Source organism: Phlebotomus papatasi, chromosome 1 (genome assembly GCF_024763615.1).
Source record: "Phlebotomus papatasi isolate M1 chromosome 1, Ppap_2.1, whole genome shotgun sequence".
NCBI classification, from domain to species: domain Eukaryota; kingdom Metazoa; phylum Arthropoda; class Insecta; order Diptera; family Psychodidae; genus Phlebotomus; species Phlebotomus papatasi.
In genome coordinates this window covers 11,215,712-11,234,415 of record NC_077222.1, presented here as the reverse complement: position 1 = coordinate 11,234,415, position 18,704 = coordinate 11,215,712, and the positions used below count along the sequence as shown (strand labels likewise).

Sequence of the window (18,704 nt, the reverse complement as noted above, 5' to 3'; positions counted from 1 at the left end):
TTTTGGTGTTTTCTTTATATATAAGTTAGCAACGCACGCAATCTTGCGCCCACCCACATCCCTGCATTGGTCTTGCATCGCACGGATATAGGGTTTCTTCTGATAAAGCGTGCATTCTGCAGACGCTTGATCAGTAGAAACCCTTGCCCGTGCGAATGTGACACCAAGCAGCGGATGTGGGAAAATGAAGTCTTCTGCCCAAGCGCTGATTTGAAAAACATAAATCACTCTTCATTACAATTCTCTTCTTTACAATTGCACGTCAGGTTTTGTAGCCAGGACATGGCCAGACCTGTCACTGCGTTCAAAACACTAATTCCTTCATTGAACTGGCGAGATGGACACTTCCAGGATATGTTTTATTGTTTGACCCCATTTGGCCATACCCCATTTGTAGAGTCGATGCACTTTCTTCCGCAATCACTCCAAACTCTGTTCAGGGTGGCTCACTCATTCCTGGGAAGAATTCCATTTAGCCGCTCAGTAAGGACTTTGATTAAAAATGAGTTTTTAGCCTGTGAATTTCTCCATTCGCTCCTCCACTTAGTGCCAATATCAAAAGCCTCATCGTGAAGGCGCTTTGCAGTGTTCCAAAACGGCTTCCTGGACCTTAGCCTTGTATTCGGAGCCTGTTGTACAATTTGGCAGAGGGGAGTGTCTGAAAGATTAACTTTCTACCACCGCTGCACTATTGCTTGTTGTAAGGTGAGGCGGAGGAATATTATGGACAGTTCCACATGGCCTCATTGACATACGTCAACTTACTTGTACCCCAGCAGCGAAAAGATGTCTTACATAAGCCTTACATGTAAGTGCATGTAAGCCTTACTAATCACTATCGCTTATGGAGGTTTAACATGGTATAACCACAGTTTTCACCTACGTAAGCCTTACTTGTAAAGCATAAGAAAGCTATTAGATGCATTTTTTATGATTTTTAAGGATACCTTACATAAATACACATGTAAAGCATTTGTAAGAAAATTCTGTAAAACTATAGTAATAAATACTTGTAAGCCATAAGAATTGCATTCATGTAAAGCATCCCAGAAGGCAAAAAATGCTCTAGGTAAGCCTTAAAAAGAACCATCCTGTAAGCCATACTTTAAAATAAGTGCGAAAATGTGCACTGTTATGCCACACAGGTGCACAGTACGCATTTGTCGAGTAGACTAGGAAGAGCGCTGTCGTTCTGAGAGTCTCAGCGTCTCAGCCGTCCCCAACCAGAGCCAGCAAGCTTACCTTAGGTTATTCCTTGTTTTTAATTTATTCGAAAGGTTCTCTAAATTTTTCGTGTAGGTAAGGGTTGTTTCTAGGGTGAAATTTTACATCGACAGTGCAGTGGCGTTTGCCATTTTAAGTGAAAATTTGACACCTCAGTTTTGCTGGGGTTCGGTTTTAGCCTCCATTTTGCGAAATACTCACCTAGGACTTTCAGATCCCTTGTCAAGATTCTAGCGTCATGTAGAGTGGAATCCTTTTGATTTGGTTTGTGGTATATCGCTGGTGTACAGATTAAAAAGTACTGGAGCCAAGACCGATCTCTGAGGGAGTCCGTTGTTGAGGGTCTTCACAGGGCTAAGTGTTCCACTAAGACAAACAGTGAAATACCGATTACTGAGCAAAGTTGTCTTTAAATTTATGATTTACATGCAAAGGCATGGAACCAGTTTTGGCACAGATAGTGTCATATGCAGCTGACAAGTCAACAAACACTGTCGTTGTCTTCAATCCTTTCTGGAAATTTGCCTCTATCTGAGATGTAAGAGCCAGGACTTGCTCACAGCAATCCCTCCCACTCTTAAGACCTGTTTGTTCTTTGGGCACGGCAGCCTCAATGGGTGACTCTATACGGCTAAGTATGAGACGCTCCAAAAGTTTGTAGCAAATGCACAGGAAGGCAATAGGTCTAAAGTGATTTGGTTCGGTTCCATCTTTTCCTGGTTTACATTTAATGCCACTATTAATTATAAACTCTGGAGAAATTTCGTCAGGACCTCCGGCTTTTCTCTTTTTGGTTTTTCTTAGAGCCATGTTTAGTTCGGCTAGTGAGAACTCCCTCCTAGATTATGTTGGATTGTTCTCTAGTCCTGTCTTGAGTTCTCGCAGTTCCCTCTTCACTTCGCGGGCAATATCGCTATCTACCGGAACTTTGAATGTTTGCACTATAAGTTCTTCGCCACATCGTTCGCGGTGATTAATGCCCTAAACACACTTACTACTTGAGCCGAGAGACGATTTAGTGGAAAATGATAGAAATGTAGTTTGAACATTATTTCCAATATAATTACGCTAAGCCGTCTCTTGGCTAATCCTCAGGTCTGTCAAGGCCCTAAGGCAACATTGGGAAGTTGATATTCGCCGTCAAATCTCTCCATTTCTCCCTGTGATTATTATTAAGCTCTGACAGGAGTTCATAAGTTACACCTTGGCTTGGAGATGCCTGGTATTGCTCAAACAACTCCTTGTATCTTTCATTCCATCCTGGTACATATTCCTTGCAGAAACCCCGTGGAATGTGTTTCTTTGCTGTGCTAATAAAGGCGGAGACAAAACGGTCATATGAACTCACTTTAGGAGGAATAAAGTCTATGACTATGACGACATCGAGATCATCAGAGTATTAGTCCCAGGCAGCTTTGGTGAAATTCCATCTTGCCTTGGGTACCGATTTTTCTTGAGGTGTTGCCGAGTGTTGCCAAATAAAATAAACCGTCTTATCTTTTAACAAGTTTTAATTCACTTTTCTTGACAAATTAATTTTGCGTATAGTCTCTTCTTTCTTTTTTCTATCACTCTCTCATTTTCCGCTAGGCGCGCTCATGGCGCTCGGTGGAAGCTAAATTTAAATTTAAATTTACGTTAACATGAGGTTATGTTCAATCTAACCTAAAAAAAATCTGACTACGCCACTGGATGGGAGGTTAGGTTGTCTTCCCATCCATCCCATCCCGTTTCTAACAGTGTACCGAAGTGTCACAAGTGGGAGCGTGTTTTGGTGCTTCTCTTTTAAATGAATCTGCTGAAAACCTTCAATAAAACCCAAATAAAAGTGGAAGAAGACGACTCTGATGACCACACATCGCAGGACGAGATGGCGTATGATCAGGAAAATGACTTGGGTGAGATGCAGAGTCAGGAACAGTCCCAGGAGGACGCTTCAGAGTTGATGTTTTGGTTTTGCAGGCGCTATTGAAAACATTGACTTGATATCCGGAGCCCCATTCTTTGAGTACAACCGCGAGGAGACCAGCGTCGATGACACTGACGATATTATCATCCTCCACATGGACATCCGGGAGCCGCTGAACAAGCTGCGATCGCTGCTGGAGGAGAGACTGGGTCAGAATCTCAAATACTTTCAGTTTTGGCTGCAGGATGCACAAATGGTAAGTCCGGGAGTGTTTTTCCGGGGTTTCTGGGCAGTTTCTGAAGGGTATTTTTGCTGCTAAAGCTGGAGGGACACAAAAACCTCGTTGATCAGTGTGTTCAGGGTGAGGGATTGGTTCAGATCAACGTGCAGGTGCTGACAACATCCAACAAAATCAACATAATTGACGTCCTGAAGCCCACAGATGATGTCCTTGGTAAGGAGAATGATGATTCTCTAGCAAATCCCGGGGTGAGTGATGGGTTCCTTTCGCTTCCAGAAAGTTCAAAGGGCAGCACAAAGTCCTCCCAGAATTTCGAGAATGTGGAAGATTTCAGTGACAATGAGAATGAGGATAGTATTCCGGTGGCTCAGAAGAAATTTGGGGATCAGTGGGCGATAGACAATCAGTTTAAGCGGGATCAGGCACGTCTGCAAATCCCTGATAATCCCAGGGATTGGACAACAGCCCAGGTACGTCACTGGCTACAGTGGGCAGTCCGACAGTTCAATCTGACTCAGATAAAGCTGTCTGACTGGTGCATCAGTGGCAAGGAGCTCTGTAGTATCTCCCTGCCGGAATTCAAGAAGAAAGTCCCCAATGATCCTGGGGATCTCTTCTGGACTCACCTTGAACTACTGCGAAAGTGCAAATTTGTGGCTGTGCTGCAGAAATCTCCAGCAGAGGCTGCCAAGGAGGGGGCCCTGCCCACAGAAAGTGCCAACAAAGGCAAGGGAACATCCCCTGTCAAGACTACCAATCGCCTGTCCATGGACAACATCCGGATGGAGCCGATTTTCTGTGGCAATCGCAGCGGGAACAATGGACAGATTCAGCTGTGGCAGTTCCTGCTGGAAATCCTCACGGACATTGAGCATCGGAGGATAATTCAGTGGGTGGGCGGAAATGGGGAATTCAAGCTGAGTGATCCGGAGAGGGTGGCTCAGCTCTGGGGGGAACGCAAAAATAAGCCAACCATGAACTATGAAAAACTGTCCAGGGCCCTGAGGTACTACTACGACGGCGATATGATCTCCAAGGTGCACGGCAGGAGATTTGTGTACAAATTCGTGTGCGATCTCAAGCAATTGATCGGCTACGATGCTAAAGATCTTGCCCGATTGGTCATGGAATGCGACATGGAGGCTGAATCCAGGGATAAATCATCAGAATGGGATTTTTCAGCAACAATCTGAGGAGACTGGTAGGACAGATTTCTTTTAATTTGGATTATAAATCGGAATTTGAGGTTAGTTTTCGTCTAACCTCAAATTCCGTTAATTACTTTCTGAATGAAAAAAATATATTTACTGTATAAAAAAGTTTTACTGTTTTACATACTTTGAATCCCAATCCCAAAAGTGTTTTTATTTTTATTTCCAATATAAAAAAGAGTGAAAGTCACAAATGAGGTTATGTTATTACAAGGTTATTTGAATAAAATTACAGGAAAACAGATTTCAGTAAAAAAAAGTTTTAAACACGGAAGTCGAATAAAATTAATGGATACTTTTATCTAATTCTGTTATTTTTTGAGTTACTGTAAAAATTTTAGGTTATGTTAGTGTAACCTTAAAATTTTAAAATTTTATTCATCTCTCTCACTCTTAAATTGCAGTTATATTAAGAATTTTCTGATAACGAAAAAACTGATCTCAAATGTTTCTAAAGTTAAAAGAAAATTAATCAAATTCTAACCTTAAAACAGCAGATGCTAGTCACTTAAGATGATGCTGGAACGTTTGGTGAAAGTTTGTAAATTTATAAATTACTATAGATAATTTCCACGTCCACGATGCATTGAACTAGGAAATTTTCTTTAGAGATTTCTGGCGATTTTTCAAGGTTAGGTTATGTCTACCCCCCGGTAAGTTGGTTTTTTCGGTTATGTGCTATAAATAACCTCACTCCTAAAATAACCTCTTTAAAAATTTGGAGACTTTGGACTAATGAGAATCAAGATCAAGACTAAGATTTACCACAGAAGGGTTCAATGAAATGCGAAATAGAATTACAGACAACATGCAAGGTTTTCGAGGAATCTAAAAAAAAAAATTCTAGAAACACAGAAGCCGCGGAAGCAAAAAAAAACACGTATGCAATAAAAAAACACGATCGTTTACATTCACAAATACGGAAACGTTTTCATAAACGCGATAACACATTTGAAAAATAAATAGGAAACGTTTCGAGAAATTGAAATATGAAAACGCAATCAAAGAAACACGAAAATTTCTTCAAAAATACGAAAGTGCGTCTATAAACACGGAAACATTTATAAAATCCAAGAAACTCGGAATTATTTGTACAAAATTCGGACAAGCAATCAGTTTTTCCAAAGATCCAAAAACGTTTTTTATAAACTCGTAGATCTGTCCAAAAACGTTTATAAAAAGTCTTTAAGAAACACGGTAACCGATGGTAACTTTTCCAGAACGTTGGAAACGTTTTTAAAAATGTTTCCAATTTTCAAAAATTCGGAACCGGGTTTTAAAAACACATTTCTAAAATCCAGAAACGTTTTCTTAAAAGTGAAGAATCGTGCAGAACGCATCTAAAATCGGAAACTTTTCAAGAAAAACAGCCTTAGGAAATATGGAAAGGAGGGAGGCGTTAATTGAATGTATCACAAAATCGCATCTGGGATACTTAGAATCGTTTATAATTATAGAAATGAGGAAACACTTTTAAGGAATTTTTCTAATGTTTGGAAAAACTTGGAACGCAATAGAAGAAACACGTGAACTTCTTTAAAAAAAAAATGAGATTAATGGAGACGTTTTTAGAAACATCGATACGTTAGAATCACAAAATTGAATCCTTTACAAAAATCCGGTGATCGTCGAATGGGAAATTTCAGCCAAGAATTAGAATTTTAATTCAGCCCAGAATTTTTCGTTCAGCCCCAGAAACCTGACATTTTCGACCACTGAAGAAAAGGTGCGTATAGAACACCGAAAGCTCTGGAAAAAAAAGATTTTTTTTATTCTGGTCTGAACTTTTCCATCCGACAATCATCGGATTATTGCTGGTAGTAATAAATTAGTACGTCGGTTCCTTACCATAAAATTGAATCTAAGACAATTGGAAACGTTCTTACAAACGAGAATACATAATAAAACAAAAAACTTTACCATAAAGTCGATAATGTTTCTATAAATTCGCAAACTTCGTCAATGTACTCAGAAACGTAAAGAAAGAAACATAAAACTTTAAAAAATCTGGAAAAGTATTTAGAAAAACGGTTATGTCTCCAAAAAAAGTGTTTTAAGAACCTTGAAAACTTCCAAAAAAAACCTTAAAACTGTGTTGCTAAATTGAATGCAAAATGCACGAACACCTTTTTAGAAACACGAAACGTATCCGAGGAATGCAGAAATGTTTCTAGAAACACGAAAGTGTATACAAAAAAAAAACACAAAAACGTTTTTGAAATTGCAAAAGCATACTAGAAGTACGAAATATTCAAGTAGAATCTAGAATGCACAAATACATCCAGAAAATACGGAAACGTTTATAAAATTGAAATCAAGAAATTCGAAAATGCGGAAACGAAATAAAACAAATTCTGACCGGGAAGTAGCAGATTCTAACGTTTTATCTGAAGTCTTTAAACGTTTTTATAAATACACTCAGCTCTTCGTTATCCGGAACTTCGTTATCCGGGTGACAGCTGCCAAACACTGTCGGTTGATGTATTCAAAATTATTTTTACTAAACATGAAGTTTCTCCAGTGTAAATTAAAGTATTATTATCATTCTATCGAAGTTTTTAATACAAATTTGTGATAAAAAAAAAATGAAACATAAGCATACCATGAAGAAAATTCTCTTGTTCTTTGACAGACAGAAAATAAAATCATAGCACAAAATATAAAAACCGTTGATCATTCAAAAAACCTAAATGTAATTTTGTCCCCCAATCAGCCGGATAACGAAGAGCCGTGTGTACGTTGATGTGTCCAGGAGGCACGAAAACGTGTGTAAAAGATCGCAAAATTGAATTCAATAAATATTGAAACGTTTCTAGAAACGTGGAAACATCCAAGAAACACGAAAAATTGCTTAAATTTGCTAAATTACATTCGAGAAACACGGAAATGCTCATCCGAAACATCAAAAGGATAAGAAACATCTGAGAAACACGATAATGTTTCAAGAAACGCATAATCAATTCTAGAAACATAAAGATGGCATACTTTTTCTCTATGAATGGCCCCTTGCCCAGAGCAACTTTTTGAGAGAAATTTTAATCCTTCGACCCATTCGACCTTTAGCAACAAGAAAAAAGATGTTAAGGATACAAAAAGATTTTATTTGCTTGGAAGAGACAAAGGACAAAATGCAAAAAGAGATTTTTAGGGTTTGTAGTGTTCCCATTTGCGATGATCCAACTTGGAGAAGTCCTCAGAGTGTTCAGCAATGTCCTTGAGGTAGACGGCAAGCTTGAGGAGTTCTCGGTCTGTTGAGCGATTGATATGGGCCTGACGGAAGGGTCTGATCCGTAGCCCGGATTTGGGATTCATGAGAAAATTGCGTCGAATGTCATCGAACATGATGGTGTTCTTGGCTGAGAATTGCTTAAATTTGCCCCAAATCACTCCCAAGGGCTTCACATCGATCACCCCATGGTCACCCGTGTAGATACTGATCATTGCTGCACTGTCCAGGTAGAAGAGAATCTTGTAATTCTCATTGGTGCTGACACCCAAAAGTCTCATCTTCTCCTCAATCCAACGCATCCCGGTCGCACTCCAGATCACAATGTCGTAGTTCTGGTAGGCAGATGTTAGGAATTCATGCAGGAATGGCCTCATCAATTCACTGCCCTGCTCAGCCGATGAGCGATGATCAAAAAGAGTGTAATCGATGTCCAGGACCAGCAATTTCTTTCCTTCTCTCGGTTCATTTCGCATCTCAATCTTGTAGTCACGAATGCGTTTGCTGATCTTGGTCAGATACACCTCTTGCTTGTCATACGATTGCTCCTCGAAGGGATGCGCTGTGTCAAAGTCATCTATCACATCTTCCTCCTCAGGCACCTTCCAAACTTCCTCGATGTCAGCCTCAATGCTGCCCACCATCATCAACTTGAAATTCGGCTTAATCTCCAGGGCAGACAGCCTGGTGTCATCAGGAGCAAACTTACCTGGAAAATTTCAGTCCTGACCATCAGCCAGGAGCCCCAGAATCAGCCCCCAAAAACACTCACCTTTGTACTTGAGATTCAGCAACTTCTGCCTGTTCGGCTGGACATTGGTCCTCTTGCATATCTCATGCTTCAGCAAGGCCACTGTGTCCTGTTCAGTCAAATCACCAATTTCATACTCTTTTCCACTCCATTTCACAATTATTCTGATCTCTTTCAGGCCGCTCATTTTTTTCCACTGAAAAATTTTCCGGAGGAATTTTGTTTACGTGGACTGTGGCGCCACCTGCAACTGTCACTTTTTTTGGGCAAAAAAACTGGAAAATTTTCATAAAATCCCCAATTTTCTACAGTTTTCCTCAAAGTATTTCATTAGAATTTTCTTCCTGAACCTCTCCTGGCTAATTTTTCCCATTTTTTTGGAGAAAAATCCCAATAGGCCTTACATAACCTCAATTTGAATTGCACAAAAAACTGCAAGAATTTTTAGGAGGGAAAAAGATGTGTTGACAAGTTGTGAAATTTTTGGTTTTTCTCGAGTTTTTCTACAAAAATGACCAATTCCGAGTTGAATTTTAGCAATACTTATGAGAGAATAGTAGTTCTTGTGGATATGGATTGTTTCTATTGTCAGGTGGAGGAGAAACTCAATCCAGAGCTCAAGGGAAAGCCCATGGCGGTTGTTCAGTACAATTCCTGGATGGGAGGCGGGTAAAAATCCTCAAATTTTCACTGAAATCCTCAGAAAATGTTCATTAAACCTCCGTGGGATTTATTCCAGGATCATTGCGGTTAATTATCCAGCACGAGCGAGAGGTGTCACTCGCCACATGCGTGGAGATGAAGCCAGGAAACACTGTCCGGAAATAGAATTAGTGAGGGTGCCTTCGGTGAGGGAAAAAGCTGATTTGACAAAGTACAGAGATGCTGGGAAGGACGTAGCCAGGGTTCTTCAGTCCTTCACACCCAATCTCGAGAGGGCAAGCGTAGACGAGGCCTATCTGGACATCACTAGCAATGTCCTCGAAAGAATGAAGGAAATGGACCGAGGAGAGTATTTTATTAAACCAGAAAATGTCACCAATACCTACGCAGTTGGGCACAAGACATTCGGAGACTTCGTGAGGAGTCTCTCAGCTAGAATGTCCTCCACGCAGGGCACTCCAGAAGCTGAGGAACTTGAGGATTTCCGTGCTGTCAATGCATCGTGCACTTCGGAAGAGAAAGACGTCAAAAAGAGGAATGAAGTGAAACTCCTCGTGGCAGCCACAATTGTCAACGATATCCGTCGGGCTGTTAAGGATGAAACAGGCTACGAGTGCTCAGCTGGAGTTGCGCACAATAAAATCCTGGCCAAGCTCGTGGCGGGACTCAATAAGCCGAATAAGCAGACAGTCATCAGCATTGATTGCGTCCAGACGCTCTTCGAGGAGATGCCCATTCTCAAAGTTAGAGGCCTTGGAGGGAAGTTTGGGGAGATTGTGTGCCAGAAACTCAACGTGAAATTCATGGGGGACCTCTTGGAGTATTCAGAAGCTGAGCTCCGGAAAGCTTTCAACGATAAAGATGGGTAAGTCTTTCTTCTTCTATTGCTCCTGGTTTCTATAGCCTAAAGCGAATCCCAAAGTGGGATTGAGTTTGGGATTCCCAATCTTGTTCTAATACGAAAATGAAAAGAATTGGTAAAGAAAAGACTAAAATCTCCAATCCCAATAATACCAGTAATACCAAACGTCCATAAACTTTTTACAAAAACACTCCAATCCCACTTAAATATTTTGGGATTGATCTTAAAATGTTTCAGTACCAATCCCATTAGAAATTTTCAGAACTGTAAAATTTACAATCCCATTTGGTGATTGAATTCGAGTTGAAACACTTTGGGATTGAAATTTAAAATATTTGTTTTAATATTTGTATTATCAAAAATGTCCAAAGTACGATTTCAGATCATAATCTTTTTACGAAAAGACTCCAATCCCACTAAATATTTTGGGATTGATCTTAAAATGTTTGAGTACCATTCCCATTAGAAATTTTCAGAATTGTAAAGTCTCCAATCCCAATTGAAGATCGAATTTAAATTAAAGGCCTTTGGGATTGAATTTTAGACTATTTGGCTTAAATTGTAAGATCATAAACTTTTGACGAAAAGACTCCAATCCAACTAAATATTTTGGGATTGATCTTAAAATATTTAAATACAAATCCCATTAGAAATTTTGAAAATTGGAAAATCTTCAATTCCATTTGGTGAATGAATTCGTGTTAAAACACTTTGGGATTGAAATTTAAAATATTTGCCTCAATATTTGTATTATAAAAAGGCCCAAAGTACAATTTCAGATCATAAACTTTTCACGAAAAGACTCCAATCCCACTAAATATTTTGGGATTGATCTAAAAATCGTTTGAGTACAAATCCCATTAAAATCTTTCAAAATTTCAAAATACGAATCCAGATTTTTAATTGTATTAAAAAATTTCTGGGATTGAGATTTGCAAAGTCTTGGGATTGATTTTGATATGTGCATTTTACAATCCCAAAATGCAATTTAAGATCATGAAAATTATACGGTTTTGATAACCTTTTATCTTCTTGCTTGAGTAAATAAAATAAAAACTATTCAGGACCAATCCCAATAAAAATGTTTTTGGGATTGAAAAGTCAGCAATCCAATTTTTTATTGAATTCAAAATCTTTGGGATTGAATTTTCAGATATTGGCCTTAACTGTCCAAATTATTGCTCCAAAATGTAATTTAAGATCCTATGTATTTTACAAGTAATAATCTCATTGATTTTTTTGGGATTGAAACCGGTCTAATCCGTCTAATCCCAAAATTTTATTACATTTAAATATTTTTGGGATTAAGTGTTATAAAATATTAGGATTTTTTTTGATAACATTTTCTCTAAAATGAAAAACGCTTGAGTTTCAATCCCATAAAAAAATCAGGATTTAAAAAGGTTTATTTCCCATTTTTAAATCCATTCGGATTTAAGAATGGGGAATTGTCTTATCCAAATGGATGAAAGAATAACAATTGAAGATAAATCTCGTTAAAAAAGTATTTTTGGGATTGAAAAGTCAGCAATCCCACTTATTGACTGAATTCAAAATCTTTGGGATTGAATTTTCAGTTATTTGTCTTTATTGTTCGTTCAAATTATTGTTCTAAAATGTAAATTAAAATCTTGTTATTTTACCCATTACCCATTTACCCATTATTATTTTTTGGATTGAAACTGGTCCAATCCCAAAATTTAATGACATTTAAATACTTTTGGGATTAAAATAATGGATTGTTTCTGAAAACATTTTCCCTAAAACGAAAAACGCTTCAGTTTTAATTTCATAAAAAATTAGGATTGCAAAGATTTATTCCCAATTATTCATTGGATAAAAAATTTTTAGGATGAAATTTTGCATAATCATGGGATTAATTTTGAAAATATTTTATTCTAATTTGTGACACCAAAATTAAATTTAAATTAATAATAAATTTTACGATTTATTCTCTTATCCAAATGGATAATAAATATTTTTGGGATTGAAAAGTCATCAATCCCAATTGTTAAATAAATTCAAAATCTTCTGTGATTCAATTAAAAAAATCTTGGGATTGATTTTAAAAATATCTGGTGTATTTTCTAATACGAAGAGATGTTATTGAAGATCATACAATTTTTGCAGTTTTCATTGTTTTCATTGTTTTCATTGAAACGGTTCCAATACCAATTTTTAAACAAATTCAAAACCTTTGGGATTGAGTTTTACAAAATCATGCGACTGCAATCCCAATCCCAATTATTAAAAATTAAATAAAAAGCTTTTGGGATTCACTGAGATTGCTTTTAAAAATATTTGGTGTAATTTCTAATACCGAAATGCAATTTTAGATTATCTATAATCATTTATCAACTTCTCGCAATAGATAAAAGAAATAAAATTGAGAATGAATACCATTAAAATAACTTTTGGGATTCACTAATCTCCAATCCCAATTATTAAATAAATTCAAAAAAACTATTGGGATTGAAATTTCATAAATCATAGGATTGATTATCGAAAATTTTAAAAATGTACGATCTTTCTGTTCATTTCTCTGAATGGACAAAATAAAAAAGCGGCTAATAAGTCCCATTAAAAATATATGTGGGATTGGAAAGCTTCCAATCCCAATTGTTAATTATATTCAAAAACTTTTGGGATTGAATTTTACAATGCAATGGGATTGATATTTCTCCAACTACTTCTCCGAATAAATAAAAAAAATTAGGGACCAATCCCAAAAACTTTTTTGGGATTGAAAAAGGTGCAATCCCAATTATTGAAAATAATTAAATTCTTTTGGGATTAAATTTTACAATATCATGCTATTGATTTTTAAAATACTTGCCCTAATTTATTATGCTAAAAATCGATTAAGATCATGAAAATTCTACGGTTTTAATAACCGTTTATCTGAATAATTTAAATAAAAACAATTGTGGACCAATCCCATTAAAAAAAATATTGTTGGGATTGAAAAGACTGCAATCCCAGTTATTATTAATGAACTCAAAATCTTTTAGGATTCTCTGAAATTGATTTTAAAAATACCTTGTGTAATTTTTAATACCTAAATGCAATTTGAGATCATACAATTTTTGCAGTCTTGATAATCATTTATCAACTTCTCGAAATAGATAAAAAAAAACACAATTGAGAACGAATCCCAATAAAATAATTTTTGGGATTGACTAATCTCTAATCCCAATTATTAAATAAATTCAAAAACATTATTGGGATTGAATTTGGAAAGATATTTGCTAAAATTTAAAATACCAATTAGAGATCATAGAAATTTTAAAAATTTTACGTGGGATTGGAAAGGTATGAATCCCAATTGGTAATTACATTCAATAACTTTTGGGATTGAATTTTACAATCCAATGGGATTGATAATTCACCAACTACTTCTCCGAATAGGTGAAAAAATAGGGACCAATCCCATTTAAAATGTTTTTGGGATTGAAAAAGCATCAATCCCAATTATTGAAAATAATTAAATTCTTTTGGGATTGAGTTTTACAGTATATTTTACAGTACGACTTTAATAACCGTTTATCTGAATAATTAAAATAAAAATAATTGCGAACAAATCCCAATAAAAAATATTGTTAGGATTAAAAAGTCTCCAATCCCAGTTATAATTAACTAACTCAAAATCTTTTGGGACTCACTGGGATTGATTTTAAAAATATTTGGTGTAATTTTTAATACCGGAATTCAATTAGAGATCATACAATTTTTGCAGTCTTGATAATCATTTATTAACTTCTTGGAATAGATTTAAAAAAAAAAAACACAATTGAGAACGAATCCCAATAAAATAATTTTTGGGATTTGGAAAGATATTTGTTAAAATTTTTTATACCAATCAGAGATCATAGAAATTTTAGGAATTGTAAGATCACCTGTCCATTTCTATGAATAAAGAAAATAAGAAAGCGGCTAATAAGTTCAATTAAAAAATACATGTGGTATTGGAAAGGTTCCAATCCCAATTGTTAATTACATTCAATAACTTTTGGCATTGAATTTTACAATGTAATGGGATTGATAATTCATCAACTATTTCTCCGAATAGGTAAAAAATAGGGACCAATCTCATTTAAAATGTTTTTGGGTTTGAAAAAGCATCAATCCCAATTATTGAAAATAATTAAATTCTTTTGGGATTGAATTTTACAATGCAATGGGACTGATAGTTGACCAACCACTTCTCCGAAGAGGTAAAAAAAATAGGGACTAATCGTACCAATCCCATTTAAAATGTTTTTGGGATTGGAAAAGCATCAATCTTATTGAAAATAATTAAATTCTTTTGGGATTGAGATTTACGGTATCATAAGAATTTTAAGCAGTTGTATGAGGCACCAGAAAAATATGGGGGCTTCTAAATGGTTTTTCCAGTACCTGGCTGTACTATTTGGCTCGGGGAATTGACCTGGAGCCGGTCGTAACCCGGTTAATCTCCAAAAGTATCGGTTGCTGCAAGAAATTTCCAGGGAAAGGAGCAATAATTGGAGTGAATACCCTGATTCATTGGCTCAAGGAATTGGCTTCTGAAGTTGTTGATCGACTAGAGAAGGATCAGGAGGAGAACAATCGTCGCGGGAAACTGCTCACAGTGAGCTTTACGCAAACAATAGACAAGGAAGATATTGCCAGCTCAAGGAGCGTTCACCTGGAAGTCTACGATGCCCAGAAGATGGCTGATGATGCCTTTGAAGTGATCAAGAAGAACACAGATGTCTTCTACGTTGTTGAAAATCCCTCAATGCTGAACAATCCGATCAAATTGCTTGGGCTCAGTGTTAGTAAATTCGAGAAGAATCAGCTTCCTAAGAAAAATCCCATCCAGGAGATGTTCAAGAAGCAGGAGAGCAAGAAAAAGGAGGAGAAGCCTCAGGAAACGGAAGAGGAACAGGGATTTTTTCAGAAGTATCTGGAGAATGATGCAGCTGAGGAGAGATCAGAGACTCCAGATCCTACAACCGCAATTGTCCTTGAGGAAACTCCAGAGAAATCCCAAGATAGAAGCGATGGTTTCTTCCAGGAATTTCTCGAGAAGGAAACCGAGGAACTCCTGAAGGATTCTCCTCAACCATCGACTTCCAAATCGCTCCCGGTAACTCCCAAAAAATCTCCATCTGCCCTTCCGGAAAGCAATTCAGTCTACGAAGCCTCCACTCCGGAATACAAGAAAACCTACGCAGAATTCTCTCGTCCTGTCCTCCCGGAAGAGTTCATGACGGTCTGCGAGAAGTGCAACAAGAGGATATCCCAATTCGAGGCAGCATCACATGCAGATTACCATTTCGCGCTGCAACTGAGTCAGGAACAGCGAAGTGAATTTCGAAAGGGAGTCAAGGAGAAAGTATCAGCCCCGCCAGCGGCTAAGAAGATGAAGATGTCCAAGGCATCCCCATTGCCGACGATCAAGAAGTTCCTGAGCAAAGGGGAGGAGCGGAAACCGAGGGAACCAACTGAGGAGTGTCCAGAGTGCAGGAAACAAATCCCCATTGGGGAGTTTGTCCAGCATGCGGACTACCATGTGGCCAGGAAGTTGCACATGGAGATGAATCGCCAAGAAGTGAGCTCCCAGAAGACTTCAGCTTCCGGAAAGAGCCCCAAAATGCAAAACATAGCCAGCTATTTTACCCAAAATTTGTGATGAAAATTTCATTAAACCTTTTTTAGTAAATTCTTGACTTTTAATTTGGGTAATCCTGGAAGACCTCAGGGTGGCAAATTTTCTGAACGAATTGATGTAAGATATATCGAATTGAATTATTTCTCCCCTCCAAAAGTTCATCCAAAGAATCGAAATAACGTATGCATTTTCTCATCTGATCAATCACCTTCCAGAAACTACTCTTTCGGGAATGTTTCAAGAACCAGAGACCACCGATGCTTTTCATTTTTGAATATCTTGTAGAAAGTGTCCTAGCGTCCATCCATGAGACGCCTTACCCTTCCATGATCATGGAAACATCCTGTTCAGACGAGCAGTATTTCTTCTGTTCAATTATCTGGTGAAAGGGACAGAAAACTCCCCCCTGGATACGTTTTACAGATGGTCAAGTCCGTCAAGGGAGATATTTTGTCCTTAAATATTGATTAATTCCAGAAATTCGAGAAATAGAATTAATTACAGGGGGTAAACAGGGGTCTGTCACTCGCGGTTCACTTTGGGTGCCGATCAGTGGAATACTGGAGTCCGATCGCGTAATCACCCCGATCCTGGAGACTGATCTCGCGATCTTAAAGACAGATTAGCACGATCTACCGATTAGGACCGATTCCACGATTTTGGAGACTAATTGCGCGATCTTGTAGACAGATTACCGCGATCTGCCGATTATAACTGATTTCACGAGCTAAGAGACTGCTCGTGCGATCTTGGAGACAGATTAGCGTGATTTGCCGAATAGAACCGATTTCATGATCTTGGAGACTGATCTCGTGATCTTGGAGACAGATTACGCGATTTGCCGAATAGGCTGAATAGAATTGATTCTACGATTTTGGAGACTGATCGATTATTGATTAGATAGATTATCGCGATCTGCCGATTATAACTGATTCCACGATCTTGGAGACTGATCGTACGATCATGGATACAGATTAGCGTGATCTGTCTAATAGAACCGATTCCACGATTTTGGAGACTGATCGATCGCGCAGTTTTGGAGACAGATTATCGAGATCTGTCGATTATAACTGATTCCACGATCTTGAAGACTGATAGCGTGTTATTGTAGACAGATTGGCACGATCTGGCGAATAACTAGAACAAATTCCACAATCTTGGAGAATAATCGCGTAGTATTGAACACAGATATTAGCACGGTCTGCCGATTAGAACCGATTCTACGATCTTGGAGACTCATCGTGCGATATTGGAGACAGATTAGCGTGATCTGCCGAATAAGCCGAATAGAATCGATTCCACGATTTTGGAGACTGATCGATTATCGATTAGATAGATTATCGCGATCTGCCGATTATAACTGATTCCACGATCTTGGAGACTGATCGCGCAGTCTTGGAGACAGATTATCGAGATCTGCTGATTATTAATTGATTCCACAATCTTGGAGACTGATCGTGCGATCTTGGAGACAGATTAGCGTGATCTACCTAATAGAACCGATTCGATGATTTTGGAGACTGATCTCGCGATCTTAGAGACAAATTACGCAATCTGCTAAATAGAAACGATTCCATGATTTTGGAGACTGATCGCACAGTCTTGAAAACAGATTATCGAGATCTGCCGATTAACTGATTCCACGATCTTGGAGACCGCGCGACCTTGCAGACAGATTAACGCGATCTGCCAGTTATAACTGACTCCATGATTTTGGAGACTGATTGGTCTTGCAGATATATTATTGCGATCTGCCGATTATAACTGATTTTACTCTCTGAGAGACTGATCGTACGATCTTGGAGACAGATTAGCGTGATTTGCCGAATAGAACCGATTCGACGATCTTGCAAACTGATCTCGCGATCTTGGAGACAAATTACACGATCTGCCGATTAGTACCCATTGCACGATCTTGGAGACTGATCACGCGATCTTGGAGACATAATGCGCGATGTGTCGATTAGAACCGATTCATAAATTATTCAAAAGTTGGCGGAAAATAGTCTGAAGAGTTATACCGGCTTCAGACCTAAGGTTTAGCCCAGTTCCCAAGGGTTTCAAAATTCGAAATAGCAACCAATTTTGATCTTTCAAAACTTAATGGATCACGTGATCATAATATCCAATCTTAAGTGATAATTGTCGATGAAATCTTGATTGATAAGAAATTAGAGAAGGTAAGCCATATGGCTAAGCCTTAGGTCTGAAGTCCGTATAATGGAATTGATTTTCGAACAAAAAAAATACTTGTCTGTTTGTAATCGCTTCACAACTTACTGATTTGAGCCAATTTATAAATCAGTCAGGGCATTGCCCGCAATACACTGTTGAGAATTTTGGCTCACCTAAAGTAAATGACACTTTCTCCTTTCTCCAATTTCTCAAACATGATCCCAACAAGTGTGAAATATGCTTTCTAGAGCTTTTATTGCTCGAACACAAAGATAGAGCAGTTTTATAATTTACTTTTTTTCAACTTGTCACTGTTCTAGAGCTTAAACGATAAGTGATATCGACTTCTAGTCTTCGATGGCCCCCAGTAAAAAAACAATATTTTTAGACGTTTTTTCCGCTTCTCTATCCCCTTCAAAATCATATTTTTCGGTTTTTCTCAAAATTGACCCAAGCTTTTACAATGATTTTCGGATATATTTTAGAGGTAGTCCAGGTGAACACTTTGTCCAAACATACCTATGATCGAAAAATTCGCCATTTTGAATTTATTGAAAGTCAAATGTCAACCACTTTGGAAGGCCCATTTTTCAACCGATTTGGTTAGATTTGGATTTTTTGGAAAGGCATTGTAATTTCGAACCCGACTGTATCGGTCTTCATCGGTAATGAATCGGTTAAGTCCTGAGTTATTTGATTTTCAAATACTTTTGTGATTTTGTGAATCAATTTGATCTCTAGAAGACCAGTAAGCACCAAAAGATCATATGAAAAACTAATTCACGGCTTACGAATGACGAAATG

At 37.7% G+C, this 18,704-nt stretch overlaps 3 protein-coding genes across 4 annotated transcripts; 2 read left to right on the top strand and 1 right to left on the bottom strand.

The window, feature by feature from the left end:
- Positions 1 to 2,940: 2,940 nt before the first annotated feature.
- On the top strand, positions 2,941 to 4,721 carry LOC129798480 (DNA-binding protein Ets97D). 2 transcript variants are annotated; one of them, XM_055841636.1, is made up of 4 exons: positions 2,942 to 3,122; positions 3,187 to 3,389; positions 3,455 to 3,587; positions 3,651 to 4,721. In XM_055841636.1, exons 1-4 carry the CDS (start codon positions 3,014 to 3,016, stop codon positions 4,565 to 4,567), a joined length of 1,362 nt encoding a protein of 453 aa, XP_055697611.1. In that variant the 5' UTR covers positions 2,942 to 3,013; the 3' UTR covers positions 4,568 to 4,721. The 2 variants fall into 2 exon arrangements, with proteins under 2 accessions (XP_055697612.1, XP_055697611.1); XM_055841637.1 differs by having other exon boundaries at positions 2,941 to 3,122; positions 3,455 to 4,721.
- Positions 4,722 to 7,665: 2,944 nt separating this feature from the next.
- Positions 7,666 to 8,821, bottom strand: LOC129798482 (ubiquitin-like domain-containing CTD phosphatase 1). Its single transcript, XM_055841638.1, has 2 exons — positions 8,584 to 8,821; positions 7,666 to 8,520 (listed from the first exon to the last, which is right to left on the bottom strand). Exons 1-2 carry the CDS (start codon positions 8,747 to 8,749, stop codon positions 7,730 to 7,732), a joined length of 957 nt encoding a protein of 318 aa, XP_055697613.1. The 5' UTR covers positions 8,750 to 8,821; the 3' UTR covers positions 7,666 to 7,729.
- Positions 8,822 to 8,936: 115 nt separating this feature from the next.
- LOC129798478 (DNA polymerase eta) lies at positions 8,937 to 15,776 on the top strand. The gene is made up of 3 exons (XM_055841634.1): positions 8,937 to 9,231; positions 9,302 to 10,090; positions 14,483 to 15,776. Exons 1-3 carry the CDS (start codon positions 9,074 to 9,076, stop codon positions 15,744 to 15,746), a joined length of 2,211 nt encoding a protein of 736 aa, XP_055697609.1. The 5' UTR covers positions 8,937 to 9,073; the 3' UTR covers positions 15,747 to 15,776.
- The last annotated feature ends 2,928 nt before the right edge of the window (positions 15,777 to 18,704 follow it).

Bases quoted from the DNA above. Each gene is read 5' to 3' on its own strand.
- LOC129798480 (XM_055841637.1), top strand. From the start codon at position 3,014: ATGAATCTGCTGAAAACCTTCAATAAAACCCAAATAAAAGTGGAAGAA. The intron at 3,123-3,186 runs GTGAGATGCAGA...TTGGTTTTGCAG, and splicing joins TGATCAGGAAAATGACTTGG to GCGCTATTGAAAACATTGAC. The intron at 3,390-3,454 runs GTAAGTCCGGGA...TTGCTGCTAAAG, and splicing joins GGCTGCAGGATGCACAAATG to CTGGAGGGACACAAAAACCT.
- LOC129798482 (XM_055841638.1), bottom strand. From the start codon at position 8,749: ATGAGCGGCCTGAAAGAGATCAGAATAATTGTGAAATGGAGTGGAAAA. The intron at 8,521-8,583 runs GTGAGTGTTTTT...GAAATTTTCCAG, and splicing joins GCTGAATCTCAAGTACAAAG to GTAAGTTTGCTCCTGATGAC.
- LOC129798478 (XM_055841634.1), top strand. From the start codon at position 9,074: ATGACCAATTCCGAGTTGAATTTTAGCAATACTTATGAGAGAATAGTA. The intron at 9,232-9,301 runs GTAAAAATCCTC...GATTTATTCCAG, and splicing joins AATTCCTGGATGGGAGGCGG to GATCATTGCGGTTAATTATC. The intron at 10,091-14,482 runs GTAAGTCTTTCT...TGGTTTTTCCAG, and splicing joins GCTTTCAACGATAAAGATGG to TACCTGGCTGTACTATTTGG.